At 54.2% G+C, this 21511-nt stretch overlaps 1 protein-coding gene across 2 annotated transcripts in view; it reads left to right on the forward strand.

Annotated features, from left to right (window-relative positions):
- KCNH2 (potassium voltage-gated channel subfamily H member 2) overlaps positions 1–19798 on the forward strand; it is a gene marked incomplete at its 5' end in the record, with an annotated part of 31706 nt that extends 11908 nt beyond the window's left edge. The window contains 13 exons of one of the 2 annotated variants that reach the window (XM_080936116.1): positions 6666–6830; positions 7568–8017; positions 8470–8681; positions 12765–13193; positions 13683–14070; positions 14413–14612; positions 14988–15240; positions 16214–16407; positions 16709–16808; positions 17325–17603; positions 17720–17906; positions 18130–18307; positions 19396–19798. In XM_080936116.1, coding sequence (XP_080792242.1) covers positions 6666–6830; positions 7568–8017; positions 8470–8681; positions 12765–13193; positions 13683–14070; positions 14413–14612; positions 14988–15240; positions 16214–16407; positions 16709–16808; positions 17325–17603; positions 17720–17906; positions 18130–18307; positions 19396–19545 — 3185 coding nt within the window. In that variant the 3' untranslated portion in view covers positions 19546–19798. Of the gene's footprint in view, positions 1–6665; positions 6831–7567; positions 8018–8469; positions 8682–10297; positions 10406–12764; positions 13194–13682; positions 14071–14412; positions 14613–14987; positions 15241–16213; positions 16408–16708; positions 16809–17324; positions 17604–17719; positions 17907–18129; positions 18308–19395 lie in introns of those variants that run through there. The other variant, XM_080936117.1, reaches the window with a different exon arrangement.
- Between the last annotated feature and the right edge of the window lie 1713 nt (positions 19799–21511).

The raw sequence follows: 21511 nt of genomic DNA on the forward strand, positions 1-21511 counted from the left end.
AATGGAAGGTGGGGACAGGAGAATCCTGGGAAGATAGCCTGGTAAGTGCTGAGGCCAAACAAGGCCATATGGATATCATAGCACATGGTCACACACACACACACACACACACACACACACACACACACACACACAGATAAGGAAACAGTCATTTAACTTACACGATCATGCATGTCATGATGATGATTTGAGGCTAGAAGACAACTTTGGGGAGTTGGCTCTTTTTCCACTGTTGGCTCTGGAAAACAAACTCAGCTCCTCATGTTTGCCCAACACATGCTTTTACTCACTGAGCCATTTTGCTGGCCCTTCCCTGTTTTCTGAAGCCTCAAACTCACAATGAAGCCAGGGCTGACTTTGAGCGCTGGGGTCACAAGTGTGGACCACAGTGCTGGTGCTGCCTTGTCTTCTGACTCTACTTTCTAAATTTTTGAAGCTGTGTTTTGTGGGCCCATCTATCTGGTGGAGCTCTTGGCTCCCTCCTTAGTGTTTACCCGGTGACTTTGTTGGTTCTCTGAGGAGACGACTCTGTCTGTACCCTGCAAATAATGTCGATTTGTATGTTTCTTTGTGTCATGGTCATATGTTTCCATTCTTGCAAGTACTATCAGACTTTTCAGTGTAACTTTACTGATAAATGTATTTGCTGTGGGTGTTTCACAGTGTCCTATGGGTGAGTTAGGCAAGGGGAATTGTCCTCTTGAGTTAATTACCAGACAGCTGTACCTGCTCAGAGACCAAAGGCAGAGCCTTATTACAAACAGCCTCTCCAGGCCCTCTATGTGTTCGTGTTTGGGAGCCAAGGTGGAGGACAGTTCCAGGAGCTTACAGAACCCAGGAAGATGGCAGGGACCACAGGATTGATTCTCTGGTGAATGGTGATAGCTCTGTGTCCTTGCTGCTCTATGACAGCTGCAAATGCAGGGATCAGGGTCACAGTTTAGGGGGGCAGAAAAGGGCTCAGAAATTTCACAACAGGCATAGTTCACTTAGGTCTAAGCACCATCTTGTTCGATATTAACTTGTGACCAGATGTAATATTGCATTGGGAAAAACACCTGAATTCCCATGGTGGTTCTGTTTACCTGCACCCAGGACCGGGGGCATTCTGTACTGAGTCGCCAGTGTTCTTGGATCTAGAAGGTGAGAGGTAGAGCCACTGTGTCTACAGTGGCCTAAACCGCTGGTCACCAATCTAGTGATCATCATCAGACCTTCCAAAGCTGAGTACTCAACACCTGCTGTGAAGCCATTCTCCCTGGTGCAGGTCTGGATGCTAGGGCTAGGGAGCTCACCTCACAAGCCAGCTTGTGGACATATCCTCTGCAGAGGGTGAGAACTACCCAAGTAGCCTGATTCCAGAAACCCTCTGCAGAGGGGTCTAGGAGGGATGAAGATGGAGGAAGTGGGGGGGGGTCAATGTGACATCATCCTGCACATGTGTATAAATGGTATTCGTGTGTATGTGTGCTGTGGTGTATGTGTGTGTCACAGTACATTAGTATAGGTCAGAGGATAGCTTGTTGCAGCGGTCAGTGCTTCCCATCATGTTGGATAACAAGGATCAAGCTCAGATGGTCAGTCATGATGGCACTTAACCCACCGAGTTCTCTCAGGGCCTTGTTAGAACAGAGGGTATACTCTCACAAGCTAAGAGGTAGCATGGCCCCATGACCCTGGAGCTCAGCCAGCTTGAGCTTTCCTGGGTGGAGATTGTCTTTTGAGGAGTTGTAATGAGAGGTGACCCAAGCATTGCCATAGGAAGTTGGTTTGAGCAGGAAATTAGACGCTCACAGAGGCCCTGTCCCTACACAGGGATTGTTGGCAGGAGGCAAGGGTGGTGGACAACTGAGTCTAGAAGTGATGTTTCTTTGAGACTTAGAGTCTGGCTTGTGGCTTCCCAAGCCTGCCTGGCAGGGAGTGCCTCCAGGACCCTGTGTAGCTCAGTTCCTAAGTTCAGGAGCCTACGATTCATCTCTGTTTCTGATACACATACATACATATGCTTTCCCACAGGGACACAGACTCATTGACTGGCTGGCCTCTCAGATTCCCTCATCTTGTCCCTTGAGCCCACAATGTCCCTGGTTTTCCCTAGCCCCCCTGGCTGTCCATGAGAGTGGTGTTAGCGACACGGTGGCCCTTGGCCAGAAGCAGCTCCCGCTGCATCTTCCTGTCGCCACCACCAGGCTAAATATAACCTGACACTGCACAGCCCTGGGCTGCTCCTCCGGAGACAGCCTCTGCCTGGGGGGCGGACAGGGCCAACTGCAGCCTCAGCTTCCCTGCCCTCAGTGTGACTTTGGGCTCATTTTGGCACAACTCCTCCTGCTTGGAGTGGGGCAAGGGAGGCGACCAGGATAAGGGCTGGAGGTCACCTTCCCTGCAGGGACCTGCTACTCTGCCTCATTACAGCTCCAGATGCTTCTATAAGACCATCTGTCACCTCATCTGGCACCCAGAACAGAAATCTCTTGTCCCTGTGGTATGCACAGAGAATCTAAGCTCAGAGAGGTGGGTGGCCTATTTGTAGCTACCCAGCAAATTAAGGGAGAGCAGGGTCTTCTGACTGTTGGAGAAAGAAGACCTCATTTTCCTAGGGCATGCTCACTATTTGGTTTGTTCTGTCTTGCTCTATTTTGTCTAGATGCCAAATTAGGGTCTAATGTAACACCTAGCTCAGTCAGAGTAGGCACCAGGGCCACCTTCTTGGTCATGCTGTCCTAGATGCTTCACCTGTTGGTGGCATGTTCAACGGTACCATGAGGTAATGGGGACACCATGACACCTGCTGCTGTACAGGTGAGACCCTGGCCTCACCAACTTGCCCAAGGCTGCCCAGGTCATCTGTGGTTCTCTGAACTCTCACCAACGGTCACTTCTGCTAAGGCAGGTCTGGGCCAGAGGTGGGAGATTAGGTTTTGATGTACAGGAAGTAAGCCTGAGCTTGTGAGTGCAGATGCCAGGCAGGGCAACGATACTCCAAAGTGGACCCCTTAGTGTGATGTAGCTTCACATCCCAGCAAGCCAGGGTTTGTAGTCTGAACGGGACTTTTCCTGCTATCAGAATGAGTGGAACTTGCTGCACCAGGGTCCCTTCCACTTACTGACCTACAGTGAGCAGCATGACCTCTGAAGGCTGCTCGGGGACTGACTGGCCTGGGTCACAGAGACCAAAGGCTCTACCAGATCCCAGAGCTGTGTGGTTACTGGCATGCTTGCCATCCTCTTTTCCTTTCTATCCTGAGAGGTCAAAGACAGGCTTAGACTGGGCAGGGAGGCCCCACTACCCAAATGGTGGCTCTGGAGCCTGGCTGTGCTGGGGTGGGGACCAGGGTATGTTTTGGTATTATCCACTTAAATCAGACTGTCCCGGGGCCAACTGAAAAGCTTCATCTTTCTTCTGAGTGTGCAGAACTCTCTTCTTGGGTCAGGCTGTCATATACTATGTCATTTCATTCAGACTTTGGCCCAGTGAGTAGGTGTGACCAGTGTCTTATGACAGAAGAGCATTCTGTAAGGTGACTCTTCCATCTATTGTGCCATGTCTACCTTGAGAAAGAGAACTGGGCTCCCTGCTGTCCCCTTCAGTGCCCCCTCCCGTCCCACCCATTCCTTCTGGAGTGCTCCAAGAGCTGTCTGCCTCTTGAACGTGGACAGTGCCTGCCACAGAGTGGTTCTGGGTGGAACTGCAGCCTTGCCCAGCTCTGGCCCCAGGGCCCTCCTTGAGGCTGCCTCTTCCTTACATGAGCTGGACCACTGGTGGGACTGCAAGCCAAGTGGGAAGGAGGGAGGAACAGGGGGTGTCTGGGGAGAGGCCGGGTAGGTAGGCTGTGTTCCAGGCTTCCCGAGGACAGCTCAGCCTTGTTCACAACCTTTCTTCTCAGCTGGAAAGCTGGCCACAGGCTATTTGTTCTGGGTCAGCACCCGTGGACCTTGCCTGCAGCCTGACTGTCCTTCTCTTACCCCCAGGAACCCCCCCATACTTCTAGCCAAAGAGTTGGGGCTGGTGACCCGGTAGGTCACATAAGACTCTGCCAAGTTGGCAAGTGAGATGGTACCTCTAGAGCTGAGAACCTGTTTGGTCTTCAGCTTTCTTTGTTTCCACGCAATCTATTTCCATCAATGATCAGATAGGATGTGGGGGTGGGGGGCAGGTCACATCTCGGAACAACCAGGCCTTTGACAGGATATTTGAAGAGAAATTTCTTGAATGTCGATAAAGGGGGAGCACCAGCATTCTGTGTGTGCATCTGGAAGTAGGAAGCAGGCTTGTCCTGTGAGAGGGGCATAGCTTGAAGTTTCTCTTTGAGAGAATTAAAGCCAATTATTTTCGGATGCAGGGATCTAGGGTCACTGTCTGAGCTGCTGAGGTCTGACGTAGCTATCTGAGATGCAGGGCCATGGGCCATGTGGTTTCTCTTTCTAAGGGAGCCTGGGCTGAAAGGATAGAGTGCTGAAGACACCACATCAGAATTTCTTGCCCCCTTTTAGGGATAGAGCCCCTAAGTCATCTGGAAGAGCCAGAACCATCTTGGTTCTAGACTCCAGGCTTCTTTGACACATGTCCTGGTGAGCATAGTGACATGGAGTTTGGATCTCTGGGGCTCTGGAGGGTAGGTGCTGGGGTCTCTCAGGCCTCGGTATCCTGGTCTCCTGCCCCTCTATAGTCCTGAGAAGGCCAGTTCCTGCTCAGGCCGTTGCTGGCCATCACCATATTAGGGCATAAACTCAAGGCTGGCTGTCTGGGTGCCAAACGGCCTCCAGCTGGACCCAGGCCACCCCCCCCCCCCGAACAGCTTCAACACCACAGCTGTGTGTCAGAGGCCGGAGGTCAGGGGACAAGAGCAGCCGCTTAAGGGACACCCAGACAGAACTCCTGAGCTCAGGGCCCTTGGGTAGGGGCAGGAGGGCCCTGACTGTGGTGAGTGCAGGGGTACTGAGTGGGTAGGGCAGAGAGCTCCTGACTGGCTCCTCCTGGGCCTTGCCCTCACCTATGTGCCAGTCTGTCTGAGTGGGTTTCAGAGGCACTCATTTGACTGGGGAATCCACAGCTGCTGGAATCACTTGTCTGTTGTGGTCTCAGTCCCCTACCCAGCATGTCTGCACTATGGCTGGCCAGTGTCTCCAAGAGCCCTGCCCTTCACGGCTGGCTGGCTTAGCCACAGCATGTACTCTTCTGTACCCTTAGTGCTCACCCACTCAGGCCTGGCTGAAAGGCATCAAGTGAGCTCCAGGTTCTGTTCTTCCCTTGACTCCAGTCACCACCCCTCCTGTACAGCTGGGCCAGGGCTCATGGTAAGGGGAGGGTCAGAGGCAGGGAGACCAACCTAGGGAGCTCCAGGGCATGCAGGTAAGTGGAAAGCCAAGGCTGGCTGATAGGGCTCTTCTGAGACCATGTGACTTTTTACCTCTTTCCCAAATGCCTCCTACATTCTGAGTTTCTTTTTCATGTCATTATTGCTGTACCACTGACACCATGGCCTGTCACCAGCTTCCAAGGTGCATTAGTTATTCTAGGTGTTGGGCCCTTCAGAAGGAAAGCGACCACTGGGAGGCAGGGGAGTCAGATGAATATTGGGAAGATTGGATGATGATGGACAAGAGATGACAACCTGCCTTGGTCCCTGTGAGAGGACCAGGATGCCATCAAGGAGAACGTCTTGCAGGCTGGACCCTTAGCTTGGTCCTGGCAGGGACACTCACCTCGAATCTACCTCAATTCAGAAATCAACATGGAAGGCATTGGACTGTGTATTCCTGAGAGCCCAAGGGAACTGATGGGATGACTTTGCCTGCTCCAAGGACTTGGGGGAGGGGGGCTGGAGAGAAGGAGTCGAGAATAAGCAGGACAAAGAACGATCTCATAGCAGTGTTTCTTGGTTTCTGGTAGGGGATTGGGGTTCTTGGTTTCTGCCAGGTCTCAGCCCAGTACTTTCATGACATAGGAGACTATGTGCTTAGACACTGGCAGTTCTCAAAACACTGTAAAGTTTTGAAACTCTTGATTTCAAGTTGCATACTTGTAGATCCACACAATACCTGGAGACTAAAGAGAGCAGAGGCAAGATGGATACAGTATCCAATTGTCTCTGGTATCCATATACCAGGTCTTGCACCTACAAGATGGATATTGTATCCAGTCGTCTTTAGTGTCCAATTGCACATACACGTGTGGACTTAATGAACCTTTGCAACTCCTGGGAAAATGGCTACCATTCCATTCTGTAGGTGCGGAAAACAAGGCACAGGAATGTTGAAGAGCTTTAGAGCTGGGGCTGGAGCAGGAGATGCTGGAGTAAAGTTTGGAGTGTAGTCCTTGAAGGAGGGACAAGCACAGACATTTTGAAAAGATGGGGATACAGATGAGAATGTGGGGGAAAGAAAGGCTCACAAGCTGGAGGGAGGAGGTGAGAGGAAAAACAGGGAAAGAAGACTGAGAGACAAGATGGGCACTTAGGGATGAAGTGCGGACCGGCTGGCAGTCTGGCATCGCCAGGTGTAGGGGTCAGAGCAGGGTCAGGAATTGCAGATGTGGGCTATGGGATGTGGTAGAACCTGATGGGCCCTTTTGGGTTCAGAGGTCCTTCCTGGTCATTTTGTGTCCTGCCCACTTGGGAAGAGGATCTGGTGTCACCATGGCCCATGCCTTCCCTACTCTGCAGGGAGCTGCTTCCTGTGTCTGGTGGATGTGGTGCCCGTGAAGAATGAGGATGGGGCTGTCATCATGTTCATCCTCAACTTTGAAGTAGTGATGGAGAAGGACATGGTAGGCTCCCCGGCTCACGATACCAACCACAGGGGGCCCTCTACCAGCTGGCTAGCTTCTGGTAAGTGCAGCCAAACTCCTGAATCAGCTCAGGCGTACACGAAACGAGGTCTTGTTTCTCTGGTCGCATGCATGTGTGACACTGCAAGGAACACAAAGGAGTGATCTATCTGGCCAGTCTGTCTGGACCAGGATGGAGAAACACCCATGCTGTGCAGGGTTCAGCATTGCAGCTTCTTCAGGCAGAGCAAGTTTTCTAGCCTTGCCGCCTGCATCCCCACCCAGCACCCTGGAGACATAATAGGTGCTTGCTTAAGCAGCACTAGCCCCCAGCTCATTAGAAAGCCCAGTCTCATGGACTCAGCTCTTCTGTGGTCTGGCCGGGTCCCAAGAGTGGAGGTTAATGGAAGAGAGGATGGGAAGGCATGTTGGCCTTGGTTACAAACAGCAGCTTTAACATTTCCCCTGGTTGGCCCAAAGGTTTGGAGACTCTGCTTTCCCCAGGAGGCAATTTTTTGGGTTTATTTAAATACTTCTCAGAGTCATGACAACAAAGCTCACCTCTTGGGTTTTAGTGATGCTAGGTGCTGGGTGGCAGGGTCCCCATTTACTTTTACTGACCTTTAGTGACCTACCCAAGGCATGCATCCGTCTCTGCATGTTACCCTCTCCACCATGGAATCTGGGGAGCGAATGACTTGTCTGGGTTTGGGGAATCAAGTGCATGGGGTAGGGTGAGGGCCTTCCACTATTAGGGACCCAGTTCTTTTGGTCACTCCACACTCCCTTTCCCCATAGGCCGGGCCAAGACCTTCCGCCTAAAGCTGCCTGCCTTGCTGGCACTGACTGCCAGGGAGTCATCTGTGCGCACAGGAGGTGTGGGCAGTGCTGGAGCCCCCGGGGCCGTGGTGGTGGATGTGGACCTGACGCCGGCAGCACCCAGCAGTGAGTCCCTGGCCTTGGATGAGGTTTCTGCCATGGACAACCACGTGGCAGGACTTGGGCCGGCAGAGGAGAAGCGAGCGCTGGTGGGCCCAGGGTCTGCTTCACCGGCAGCCAGCATCCGAGGCCCTCACCCATCGCCACGAGCTCAGAGCCTTAACCCCGACGCCTCAGGTTCCAGCTGCAGCCTGGCCCGGACACGCTCACGTGAGAGCTGCGCTAGTGTGCGCCGGGCATCTTCCGCGGATGACATCGAGGCAATGCGGGCTGGGGCGCTGCCCCCTCCTCCCCGACATGCTAGCACAGGTGAGAATGCAGGATGGGGATCCCTACTCCGACCCCTTGCTTCCTGCCTGCCACGCCCATCTCTAGCCCTCATTTCCTCTTTCCTCCTACCTCTTAGGTGCCTGGGAGTCTGGGAGATGGAAATCCCATTAAATACTTATTTAATCTCATTAAGTGGCCTTTTACTCTATTAAATGTCCATTCATCCCATTACATTCTTCCACTCACAGAGTCTTTGCTGGCCCAAGGGGCTAGCTGTCCCAGGAAATCCTGGAACAGGGATGGCCATGGAACTGGAAAGAGACAAGAGAGAGATTTAGAGGCTCCTAAGTCTATCTGATCTCTTCCATTCTCATGGTGGCACGTTTCCTTAAAACCCAGAGAGGTCTCGTCCTTGTCATTGTAGTGTTTTTGCCAATGGCCTGGCTTCCCATCAGCCCCTGACCTGACCAAGCTTTGTGTCTCCGTCCCAGGGGCTATGCACCCCCTTCGCAGTGGCCTGCTTAACTCCACCTCAGACTCTGACCTTGTGCGCTACCGAACCATTAGCAAGATACCCCAAATCACCCTCAACTTTGTGGACCTCAAGGGCGACCCTTTCCTGGCTTCACCCACCAGTGACCGGGAAATTATAGCACCCAAGATAAAAGAGCGGACCCACAATGTCACCGAGAAGGTCACCCAGGTAGGTGTCCAAGATGCTCTGTGCTCACCTTAGAGGAAGTTGGACCTGGGGAGGAGGAGCAAGGTTGTGATCAAGGTTGGGGGGGGGGTCTGAAGGCTAGTCAGTGAGGGAAGCTGTGGGAGCTGGTAGGGGAAATGCCCAGTGTTGGGGTACAAGAAGGGAGTTTGCGATGAGGTTCGTAGAGAGAAAGGCTGCTGGAGAGGGAGGGAGGAAGCTTTTAGGGTGGGCAGGGCTGGGTGACCAATAGATGGGGTATGTGGCTCAGCGGTACAAGGTTAAAGCGAGGTGCTTGAGACAAAGACACGGGGAAGACTATGGTGGGTGAGAGAAGGCCATGGACAGATGGGAAAGATATATCTGAGGGGGTCACTGGGGTAACAGGAGCAGGCTTCAGTTAGAAAGGACCACACAAATCAAGGTCAGGATGGTCTTGATTCTTGTAGGCCAGGGTGGTGTACCAGACGAACTGGGGTGTCTGCCTTGTCCACCTAGTGTGGAGTAGGGTTTCCTTCTTGTGGTGAGTGGGGAACACTGGTAGTTGGCATAAAGCTATCAAGGGGTCAGAGAAGAATACCAGCTTTTGATCTCCGTCCGTAGCCCTGTTTTTAGGGTTTTTCTGGTCAGGTTCCTCCTAGCAATGAGGTTGGCTTGCAAGACCACTGCCTACTCACCGCAGTTACTTTCCATGCTGGCAGCGGTGAGGTCTTAGCAGTGAGAATCCTGTTGTACTAAGCTGCCCCCATAGCAGCTGCCCTGTTCCCTTGGCGGGCCTCTGGCTCTCTGGGTTCCGGTCTCCCCTTTGCATTGCCCTCCAGAACATACTCACCCTGGAGCCTTTACCTGGCTCTCTCTCCTTTCTCTCTCTCTGGGTCCTACCTATCTCTTCCCACCTGGGTGCCTGGCATCTGCTCTGTTTCTGGACCGAAAGTGCGTATGCCTTCGGTGTGTTTCTCTGCCTGTCCATCTGTGGACTGCCTGTGGTGCCCCTGCCAGTCACCTGGCGTCTCTCCATCTCTGGGTGTCTCTGCTTGACTCTGGCTGGCTCGGCACTGGACTGGCGGGGCGGGGGTGTTGGGGAGACCATTAATCTGCGGTGACAGGCCAGGCTGCCGGGTGGAGGGGGAGGGGCTAGGGCTGCGGGAGCGGCTGCAGTAGGAGCCTAGAGCGGGTTGCAAGGGAGGGGGCCGCTGGCCGGGCACGGGGCAGAGGGCGGGCACGGGTTGGGCGGGGGGGGGGGGGGGGAGGCAGAGTGGTGGAGTCGGGGTGGGAACCTGGCAGGAGGAGGGGCTGGCCAGCAGAGGAGCTGTGGTTCCCACCGCGGGTGCTGGGCTGGCGGCAGGCGGGCAGAGCACAGCACCCTGGTAGCGGGGGGCCCACAGCAAGGGGCCATGTGCAGCAAGAGCCAAACAGGCAGCTGTCCATACTTACTGCCTAGGTGACCCCAGCCCCAGGGCCCAGTCCCATGCATTCTGGCTTCATGCCAGAGGCGGTTCTGGCTGCCAGTCGGCCAGCCTTGGGCGGGCAGCCTGGGCTGGGACTGCTGCTGGGGCACAAGTGAGGCCCTGGTGGAGCCCTGGAGCCTTAGGCCAGTCAGGCTGGGGGGAGCTAAGTCCTCCATGGCGATTCCAGCGGGGAAGGAAAGCAGGACAGGGGCTCTGCAGCCCAGGGCCCAGAAAGGCCGGGTGAGGCGGGCAGTGCGTATCTCCAGCCTGGTGGCCCAGGAGGTAGGTGATTCCCTCAGCATCCTATTCTTTATTTGGGCTGGGACACCGAGGCAGGTGGGAGTGTGGCCCAGAGGGCTCTGGCTGCAGTTGGGGAGAGGGCTTCTGAGAAGCAGGACTGGTTGGGAGCTCAGTGTTCTTCAGTGTGGCCCACCACTGAGCTCTTCCTTGCTCTCCTGGCTGCTGGCTGGGTTCCCGGGGTTTCCCTTGCCTTGGAAACCCCTTTCCTATGGCTTCTATGGCCCATAGTCCTCTAGTCTATAGTATAAAGGAAGAAAGAGATGCTAGGAAGCAGTTAGGTGTCCAGAGAGGATGATGAGGAGATGGGGAGAGACAGGAACCGTTAGGCAGCAGCTAGATTTGACACAGAGGTGCTGGGGCTCCCTCACTCTGACTTTTGTGGTCAGCCATGGAGGCTTGGATTACTCTTGTGGGTCTCAGGAGAGAAGGGATCAGAGGCTTCTCAGTGGGCAACGAGGGCAGACTGAAGTGAAGCATTGGCTCACCTCTTTAGGGCATCCTGGGCCATTGTCCCATCTGCCAATGATTACCTCTCCACCCCACTGGCTCTCCTGCTTTAGAACCTGGAGGTAGCTCTGGGTGATTCTAAGAATCCCACCCCTGCCAGCATCACTGCTGTCCCTGACTCCCTCTGGGTGCATATGCTTCTCCCAGCAAGGGAGTAGACACAGGTGAGAGTCTTCCCTTCCAAGGTGAAGATCCAAGGTTGAGTCAGTCTTCTGTAAGACGGCAAATCACAGGGATTATAGGCCTGGCTGAGAGCCATGTGGTAAGCCAGTAGTTTCAGAGACAGCACTGACCCTTGCGTAGATTGAATTAGCAGGTTTGGGCCTTGTATCCCAAACTTGCTGAATATTTGAATGCAAATGTGCACTGGGCTGTGGGCAGACCTGGGGGACAAGGTCACTACTGTCTGGGGTGATCTGGCATAGCTCCCCAGGCCTGTGCCTAGGTACAGAGAGGGGTTCTATGGAGTAACAGCCACCCCCTTTTGCCCCTTGTCTGTGGGGTCCTAGCCTGTTCTTTATTGATGGCTTGAAAGGTCACCAACCTCATGTGTATTAACCCTGTGTTTTAATCATGTGTATTAAGCCCTTAGTCTGAAGGCAGGGCAGACCTAGGATCCTTCTCTGACCAGGGCCTGGTGCTCATCCCCACCCCATCTCTTTTCTTCGAAGTCTCTGTGTCTATTCTGGGGGGCAAACTCTTCCTCAGGATCCATCTTTCTTACTAGCTTCTTTCCCTAAGATGATCTGTAAACAGCACCACCTCTGCAGACAGGCTCAGGGGATTCCCACTTGAACACCAATGAGACTCTTTAGGACTTCATTTAGTCCAGAGACCTGAGGTTGTGGGTCCCTGGGATTCAGGGCTTCTGGAACAGGGCTAAAAACTCTGGGGTTGGGGTCTTGCTGCAGGCACAGCATGGTCCAAGGCTAGAGGGATTGAGGAAGGGGTTCTAGCTGGCTCAGATGTTTAAGGGCAGAGGACACTTCTGACTCTGGGAAAGTGAGTTCTCTCTAGACAGGTCTGGGAGCAAGATTGCTGGCTGTGCTTGTTGCCCCTTGTCCCTCTGGTGGACTGCCTTTGCCTGAATGCTAAGGGGCATGTGCTTTTCCCTGTCTGAAAATGGGGTTCTGTGCAGGCCAAGAGTACATCTCTGAGCGATCCAGGGTATACATCCCTCTGTATTGTACCCGGGCTGGACTCTGCCCCTGTGTCCCTTTGCAAGAGTGTGGGAGGTTTCTCTGGGTTGAGGTGGAGAGAAGCCTGAGAGAGAGTAGCAGCAGGGAGAGGGGTTCTCCCCTCAGAGGCCAAGGGGCCTGCGAATGGCGGCTGGCGGCTGGCGTCTCTGGACAAGTGGTCTGAAGTGAGGGAGGGAGCCGCAGTGACTGTTTTATGTGTTAGAACTCTGGCTCCTGGGCTCACTGCCCAGCTGGAAACTGCAGTTCTTGGAACGTATTCTAGACTGAGGCAGTGTGTGTGTATGTGTGTGTGTGTGTTACTTTTGGGGTTGTGGGGTAAAAGTGTATGGTGAGAGATGTATTGTGCAGTCTGAGGTTATCACTGTTTTGTGGTGGGAACAATATTGTGCTTTCCTGCATGATGACCCAAGTTCATGCATTTTGGGTACTGTCAGAACTGTGTGGAGTCAGCCAGGATATCCCCTGCTAGCTAGCATTCTGGGAACTATAGTGCCCAGGTTTGGGGTAGTCAGTTTCTAAGGCTACTTGGCTGAAGAGGAGCATTCTGATGGAAATAGGCTCTATTTGGCCACAGTATGGACAGTACCAACTTTTGCTCTGAAGTCTCATGACCCATCCTGTCACCTACACCTTAGGTCCTGTCCTTGGGAGCTGACGTGCTGCCAGAGTATAAGCTGCAGGCCCCAAGAATACACCGCTGGACCATCCTACACTACAGCCCCTTCAAGGCGGTGTGGGACTGGCTCATTCTGCTGCTGGTCATCTACACGGCAGTCTTCACCCCATACTCCGCTGCCTTCCTGCTGAAGGAGACTGAAGATGGCTCCCAAGGCCCTGACTGCGGCTACGCCTGTCAGCCTCTGGCTGTAGTGGACCTCATCGTAGACATCATGTTCATTGTGGACATCCTCATCAATTTCCGTACCACCTACGTCAATGCCAATGAGGAGGTGGTCAGCCACCCTGGCCGCATCGCTGTGCACTACTTCAAGGGCTGGTTCCTCATCGACATGGTGGCCGCCATCCCCTTCGACCTGCTCATCTTTGGCTCTGGCTCTGAGGAGGTGGGCTCAGCTGGAGGCAGTCAGGAGAAAAGAACCAGGAGGGAGTAGGGTGGAGGGATAAAAGAGGGGGATGCTACACAGAAAGGGAGGGTCCCTAACAAATCTATGCTCTTGTTCACCCACAGGGTCTTAAGGAGCTCAAAGTTTTTTTGTTTTTGTTTTTTGTTTTTTTTAAGTTGGAATGGAAATATCATTTTCTAACTTACTCAAAAGCTCCCTCCTACTTAGAGTTTTGGCCTAGCACCTTGAGGACTTTTTGGACCTTCTCTTTCCTCATTCTCAGCATGGAGACCCTTACCACGTTGTCTTAACATTGGCACATAGATTAGTGACATCTGTGCTGGGAGCTGTGTGGGAGGTGCTCTTTGCCAGGTGGTTTTCATTATCAGGGAGCACTCCCAGGAAGAAGTCTTTAAAGGCACCAGCTCAGTACCGTCCGCTGCAGAGCTTACTAATGTGCCCTCACACTGAACATGTCCCCTCCTCTAGCTGATCGGGCTGCTGAAAACTGCGAGGCTGCTGCGGCTGGTGCGCGTGGCCCGAAAGCTGGACCGCTACTCGGAGTACGGGGCAGCGGTGCTCTTCCTGCTCATGTGCACCTTCGCGCTCATTGCGCACTGGTTGGCCTGCATATGGTACGCCATCGGCAACATGGAACAGCCTCACATGGACTCACACATCGGCTGGCTGCACAACTTGGGCGACCAGATCGGCAAGCCCTACAACAGCAGCGGCCTGGGAGGCCCCTCCATCAAGGACAAGTATGTCACAGCGCTCTACTTCACCTTCAGCAGCCTCACCAGCGTGGGCTTTGGCAATGTCTCTCCCAACACCAACTCAGAGAAGATCTTCTCCATCTGTGTCATGCTCATTGGCTGTGAGTGCGTCCTGGAGGCGGGTGAGGGGTGGAGCCAAGGCTGGAGAGAAATGGGAGTGAAAGTCTTAGGATGGAGCAAAGCGGCAGTCAGACTTCCCTGCCCCGTCCCCTCCTCTTCCCCCTCCTAGAGTCCTGGGCACACAGTATAGTTTGGAGGCTGGGACACCAGGGCAGGAAATGCTGAAGGTTGGCGTGTGTTTGAGCATGTGTATGTCCACTCTCAGACTGAGTCGTGACCGGACCGCGAGTGTCGTTGACCTGGTGCGGGGCCTGAGCAGAGGGTCCCCGTGGGCGGGCGGGGTCCCTGCGGATGCTGACGGCCCCACTCACCCACGCCCCCAGCCCTCATGTATGCCAGCATCTTCGGCAACGTGTCCGCCATCATCCAGCGGCTGTACTCGGGCACGGCCCGCTACCACACACAGATGCTCCGGGTGCGGGAGTTTATCCGCTTCCACCAGATTCCCAACCCGCTACGCCAGCGCCTCGAGGAGTACTTCCAGCACGCTTGGTCCTACACCAACGGCATCGACATGAACGCGGTGAGGCACCAGTAGGTGTGGGGGGGGGGCAGCCTTGTGGTGCATCCAGCATACCTCAGGTGGTTGTAGTTAGTATTAAAAAACCTGAGAATTATATAGGATGCTGACCATGAAACTCCGTCTGGAGCTCTCCCACTGGGAGAGGCCAGGTTCTTCACACAACCCACGTAAGCCAGACGAACATAGGAAATCAATTGCTGCACTAACAGATAAGAACTTGGTCAGGGTGGGAACTCAGGTGGGTTCTGGGCCCCAGCAGGTTCTGCAGCATAGGGAATTGGGAGGAGCAGGTTTTCCCTGAGCCAGAGGTGTGACCCAATGGACTGGTGTTTGAACGAGACTTGAGAGATCATGCCGAACCGACTCCTTTTGCAGGTGCTGAAGGGCTTCCCTGAGTGCCTGCAGGCTGATATCTGCCTACATCTGAACCGCTCACTCCTGCAGCATTGCAAGCCATTCCGAGGGGCCACTAAAGGCTGCCTGAGGGCCCTGGCTATGAAGTTCAAGACCACACATGCACCACCAGGGGACACACTGGTGCACGCTGGGGACCTGCTCACTGCCCTCTACTTCATCTCCAGGGGCTCCATCGAGATCCTGCGGGGTGATGTCGTGGTGGCCATCTTGGGTATGGGGTGGGGATGCCCACTGAAACTCAGAGACACTTGAGCCCTCTGAATACACTGGGGGTGTGTGGTTGCTGGGAGGATTCATGGGTTGTTCTAACTCACCTGAGGAGGGGCCTTCAAGGTGGGCAACCTGCAGGAAATGGGGCTGTTGGATTAGGAGACCATGTAGCTTCCACTGCACTTGAGGAAACTTCAGGATCTCTCCATAGAAAGGCATCTAGTGTTTCCTTAAAGTTGAATATCATCTCATAGTTGAGTGGGACATACTCGGCTGGAGGCTGAGCATGCACTTTGAGGTTCCCTGAAGCTTCATTTCCCTCCTGGGGCCTTTGTGTGCATGGAGACTTCTTGCCCTCCCATGGTTTTTTGCTTTTGTTTTGTTTTGGTCCTCCATGCATCACACTTTTGCCCATGGCTCATGGTAGGGCATTTTAGACTTTAATTTCACAGTTCACATGCACACCACTCTACAAACTATCCCCTTCGCAACTAAACCAAATTCTCCTGCACGTGTGAGCACATTTGGTCTTTTCTGTGCTTCTCTGTGCTAAGCTAAGCTGTCATGTTTTCTTTCAGTAAAGCAATACTGGTTCTGATCGACCACTGAGCTGCCATTTATAGTTTGAAGACCATGTTTATAGGGAAGTGCATGTTGTTAGGAGGATGTCTGAGGATACAAGTAGAGTTGTCCCAAGGAAGCCAAGGCTATAGGCAGAGATGGAGCATCCTTGGTGGGTTTTTTTCTGGCCGAGTAGTTGCTGAGAGACTCCGAATCCCTGGTCCCTTCCTCTGTCTCCCCTGGCCACCGGTATTGCCCGTCTGCCTAGAGCCTTGGGAACATGAACTGGCTGTGTGTCTGGGAGCTGCGTGGTTGGAGATGCTGTTCAGGGTGGAACTGGCCCAGAGGGTGCCTGTCACTCTCCCACCGATGATGCCACGGGCTCAAGCTTTTGTCTTCTCCATGGCTTCCAGGGAAGAACGACATCTTTGGAGAGCCTCTGAACTTATATGCACGTCCTGGAAAGTCCAATGGGGACGTGAGGGCCCTCACTTACTGTGACCTGCACAAGATCCATCGTGACGATCTGCTGGAGGTGTTGGACATGTACCCTGAGTTCTCAGATCACTTTTGGTCTAGCCTAGAGATTACCTTCAACCTTCGAGATGTGAGTGGGCCATCTGGAGAACTGCCTTTATCCTCGGGAGAGCTAATGATTGGCAGGCTGTCCCTCCACTGTGACTTTGGATAGGCGGCTTCTCTGCCTGCTTTTCTGTTGTCATAGTCAGATCAGGCTCTGAAAGTACAGACCTCAGCATGCTGGGGGAAAGTGACACTAAGTGGGGGCTCAGGAGATGGAAGAATTCTTCCCTATGTTAACAAAGGGGTGCAGTTGCCTGTCCCACCCCATATTCCAGGCCAACCAGGCAGGATGGACCTAAGAGCCCTGACTCTTCTCTTGGTTGCAGACCAACATGATTCCTGGCTCTCCCGGCAGCGCAGAACTAGAGAGTGGCTTTAACAGGCAACGGAAGCGCAAACTGTCATTCCGAAGGCGCACGGACAAGGGTGAGGTGGTCAAGGGAGGGCTGGGGGAGAGTGGGGGACAGAGAGGAGTGAGGGAAGGGTCAGGCTGTGCAGGCTCCACCCCTTGCCCAGAGGACAAGCGTGCACTCCTCAGTGCACACCCCCCTCCCCAGTCCTCCATGCCCACTGCCCACCCCCCCCAACCCCCCCCCCTCCGAATGCTGCCACCTTTTCATGCTCGGTTTGAACCATCATGTCCTTTGGGAAGACCTCCCCTACCTTTAGGGACAAAGGCTGGGCTTTTGGTCTTCATTATGTCTGAGTGTTGTCTAGCAGGCCTTGACCCCTTAAAGAGAGGAGGGAGGTGACCGGAGTACCAGAAGCAGGGTGCTAGAGAGGATCAGCGCCCAAGGGTGCTGATAAGCCAGGGCGTGGCAGGGGAGGGGGAGGCAGAGGAATATATACACTCACACCCTGCTCCTTTCCAGGCTTGCTCAGCTCCCCTTGTCCCTTCCCTGTTCTCCCCTCACTCTGAGGTATGTTCTCTGTTTTCCACAGACACAGAGCAGCCAGGGGAGGTGTCAGCCCTGGGGCAAGGCCCTGCCCGAGTTGGGCCAGGGCCGAGTTACCGGGGACAGCCGGGAGGGCCATGGGGGGAGAGCCCATCCAGCGGCCCTTCCAGCCCAGAGAGCAGTGAGGACGAGGGCCCGGGTCGCAGCTCCAGTCCCCTCCGCCTGGTGCCCTTCTCCAGCCCCAGGCCTCCTGGAGAAGCCCCAGGCGGGGAGCCTTTGACAGAGGATGGGGAGAAAAGTAGTGACACCTGTAATCCCTTGTCAGGTAGGCCTGGGCCTTGGGTGTGGGAGATGGGCAGGGATGGGGGATGGGCAGGAGCAGGGATGGGGGATGGGCAGGGGCTTGACTTTCTTCCTGACCTAATGCCTATCTGGTTCCAGGTGCCTTCTCTGGGGTGTCCAATATTTTCAGCTTCTGGGGGGACAGTCGGGGGCGCCAGTACCAGGAGCTGCCTCGATGCCCTGCCCCGGCCCCTAGCCTCCTCAACATCCCCTTGTCTAGCCCTGGTCGTCGTTCCCGGGGCGATGTGGAGAGCAGGCTGGACGCACTCCAGAGACAGCTGAACAGGTGAAGAGAGGTGGCCCAGGGAATGGGCCTGGGGTAGGCTGGACTGTGGGGGAACTTGGGGCCTCTGGGTTTCTGCTGGTGTTTCCAGGGTGCTGTCTAGACCTGTCTGCGCCGGGAGTTTTGGGGGGGGGTGGACTCTCCCCTTCCTCAGCTGGGTGAGGAGGGAGCCTAGCGCGGACCACTTCTATCTCCACTTCTGAGTCATCTTCCTTCCTTGCCCCAGGCTGGAAACCCGGCTAAGTGCAGACATGGCCACTGTCCTACAGTTGCTACAGAGGCAAATGACCCTGGTCCCTCCTGCCTACAGTGCTGTGACCACCCCTGGGCCCGGCCCCACTTCCACATCTCCTTTGTTGCCTGTCGGCCCCGTCCCCACTCTCACCCTGGACTCGCTTTCTCAGGTACACTCTGGCGCCCACGCACGCCCAGCCCCCAGCCGCACCCTTTCTGCCCCAAACTGCTTTGTTACCTCTCAGTGGGCGTGAAATGTGGCCTCTTCACCCACTATTCTCTTCTACCTGCTCCTGCTTTTCTCCTACCACTGCGCAGGAGCAATGCAGAGGAGGGCTGGAGCCGGCCAACCTGCCCTGCCCTTCGGGCAGATGTAAACATGGCGTCTGCTTGAGAGTGGCCCCTGCTGAGGTCATACTCCCTGGCTTTGCTGCCTCTGTCTTGGCTCTAGCAGCGCTACAGTGCTGTCCTGAGGCTGCGGCATACCCCGGGGTGCCTCTGAGATAGGCCCTCCCTGACCCACATCTCATCTCTTTTAGTAGCCTTCTGAGGGACAGCTGTCGCTGGGTCTTTTCTGCCAGCTCCGGCTTTGATGGGTGCTTGAGGGGGGCTTCTGTGGTTTCCAGAGATGGCCTGGGATCTACTCCTGTTCCCCACTCTGCTCCCGGTCCCATATGCTGCTTGCTCCTGTTTGCAGACACCAGGGCCCACGTCAGCAAATGTGCCAGTCTCCCCTCACAGCCTCCCCCGCAGGGATCTCACCAGTAGACAGTCAGCACCCACAAACCCCTCCTGCCTGCCCTGGCGCTCTCCCTGGCCTCAGAGACCTGGCCGCTGGCCCACTGTTGTTCCCAGGGCCCCAGGGCTCTTTGGAGAATTACAAGAAGGCGCCTCGTGTCTCTCTGTCTTAGCTGTCCCAAAGCAGGGACTTCTTATTCCATGTAGGGTTTGGCTCCAGCTGCCCTGCCACATTCTCTAGGGAAGGTAAAGGTGAGAGCTTGGACTCCAGCTTCCCTGGGTCCTGAGCAAGGCCCTCTGTCAGGTCCTTTGCGTTGGCTCTCAGCTCTTTCATTTGGCTCCTGCCCCAAAGGTGCATCATCTCTTTACTTCCAGCAGTAGCAGCCTTCTTGTCCCCTCCAGGTCCCACTCTGCCCAGCTAACCCTCGTCTCTGACTTCCGGTCTTCCTGGCTTTGCTTTCTCCGCCCCTTTTCCTCCCCCACAGTTTGACTGCCTGCTCACGCTCTGTGTTCCTTGCAGGTTTCCCAGTTTGTGGCGTTTGAGGAGCTTCCCGCAGGAGCCCCAGAACTCCCCCAAGATGGCCCCACTCGACGCCTCTCCCTGCCTGGCCAGCTGGGGGCCCTCACCTCCCAGCCCCTGCACAGACATGGCTCAGATCCGGGCAGTTAGTGACGCTGCCCAGTGTGGACACGTGGCTCACCCTGGGTTCAGGGCATTACCTGACCGCTCTCCTTGGAGACCCTGGTTTGGAGGGGAGAACAGTGCAGGAGCACCTCCTCCTCCGCTCTTGGGACCAGCATCTCCTTCTGCAATACCCTGGGCCCCACTGGGAGGGGCAGGGGCAGAGCTGGGCAGTGGACAGGGGGTCTGTGGTCCCCCCACTGCCCTGGGGGCATTAGCTGGTCTAACTGCCCGGAGGCACCCGGCCCTGGGCCTTAGGCACCTCAAAGACTTTTCTGCTATTTACTGCTCTTATTGTTAAGAATAATAATTAAGGATCATATGAATAATTAATGAAGATGCTGATGACTATGAATAATAAAATAATTATCCTGAGGAGACTCCAGGGTGCTGGTTGGCTTCAGCCATCACCTGATGTATCTCATGTTTATGTTCTAAATGTACTTGAGTGGCCGTGCCAGAGCCTTGAGCAAGGATCCTGGTCTCTCTATATCCAGGCCTGCAGGGGTGACCAGATACCCTCTCCACACTCGTGTGTGTGTGTGTGCCCATGTTCATGAAAGACGGAGAATGTTGTCATGGTGGGCTCCTTTGAGTCTGATAGGATACTTGTACCTGAGTTCAACCCTTCACATTCACGCTGATTTACTTCCTGGGCACTGGTCCCCAAGTCAGCCCTGCATTGATAAAACCACACACTTGTCCCTCTCAAATAGTTCACAAGTCCAGCATCACACTCACTAAAGACTGGGTTCTCTTCTGTCTGAGTTCAGCCTCCCTAACCCTCATTGGCTTTAGGTTGACCCTGTACAGTTCGGTCTCACATGAGTCTAGCTTTGGATAAACTGGCTTCTCCACTTCAACCAGCACATACCTGTGTCTGGCTCCAGGTGGGTTTTACCTCGATTCCGTTGGTCCCCTGTGACTGTTGACCTCAAGAGGAGCTGCTAAGAAGATGGAGGTTGTAAGGTAGTTTGTTGTTGGGAGTAAGTCAAAGCAGGTATCTTGAAGATCGTGGCGACCCCCCTCGCTTATGTGTGCATGTTTGTGGGCACTTTTTTTTTTTTTTTGTGAATACACCCTCTAAAGATGATGCCTGCCATGTGCCAGCCAAAGGCAGTGGTGAGTTTTGCCTGGTCAGGCTGGCTTATAGACAGTGCTGCCAGAGGCTACCAGAGCCCAGACTGGTTCTCAAGATTCCTCACCTCCTCTGTCCCTTTGAGGTGAGCATGCTAACTCTGAAGACAAGCAGGGAGAGCAGCCAGGAGAGTCTCCAGCACCCAGACAGGAAGAAGGGAGGGATGTCTCACCTTGACCAGAGAGCCTGGTATTGGGAAGAGATAAAAGGAAGAGACTTAGGATTTCAAAGCTGAGGCCACGTGGTGGGCAGCAGTCAGGTGGTTCTGTGTGTCACTTGGGCCCTCTCCACCTGTCACATTACACCTTTGACCTGTCTGTTGATGATCCATCGATCTGTTAAATACATATATTTACACATACACACACACACACACACACACACACACACAGAGTTCTGTGGGTTTGATGACCCCTTCTGACTTCTGAGGGCATTAGGCATGCATGTGGTGCACAGACATACATGCAAGCACTTCAATAGTTACATAAAATAAAAAAATAAATGTTAAAGGAAAGTAATATATGGCGTCTGAAAACAGCATTGTCTACCCATGGATGGTACCTCCTGAAAAACTCCTCTTCAAAAAGTATGTATATCTTTACATTCAGGTGTGTGTGTGTGTGTGCACGCACCATAGTGATGTGTGGTCCGAGGATAACTTGTGGAAGTCAGCTCTCTCCTCGGCTGAACTTAGGTGAGCAGGGTCGGCTGCAAGTGCCTTTTCCTGCTTAACTAAAACAATAGGTTTCCACTATACTTTTATTTCTTTATTTATTCTTCTCCCGTGCATTATATTTCAATCATGTTTCCCCTCCT

This window comes from Micromys minutus (assembly GCF_963924665.1).
Source record: "Micromys minutus genome assembly, chromosome: 23".
NCBI classification, from domain to species: domain Eukaryota; kingdom Metazoa; phylum Chordata; class Mammalia; order Rodentia; family Muridae; genus Micromys; species Micromys minutus.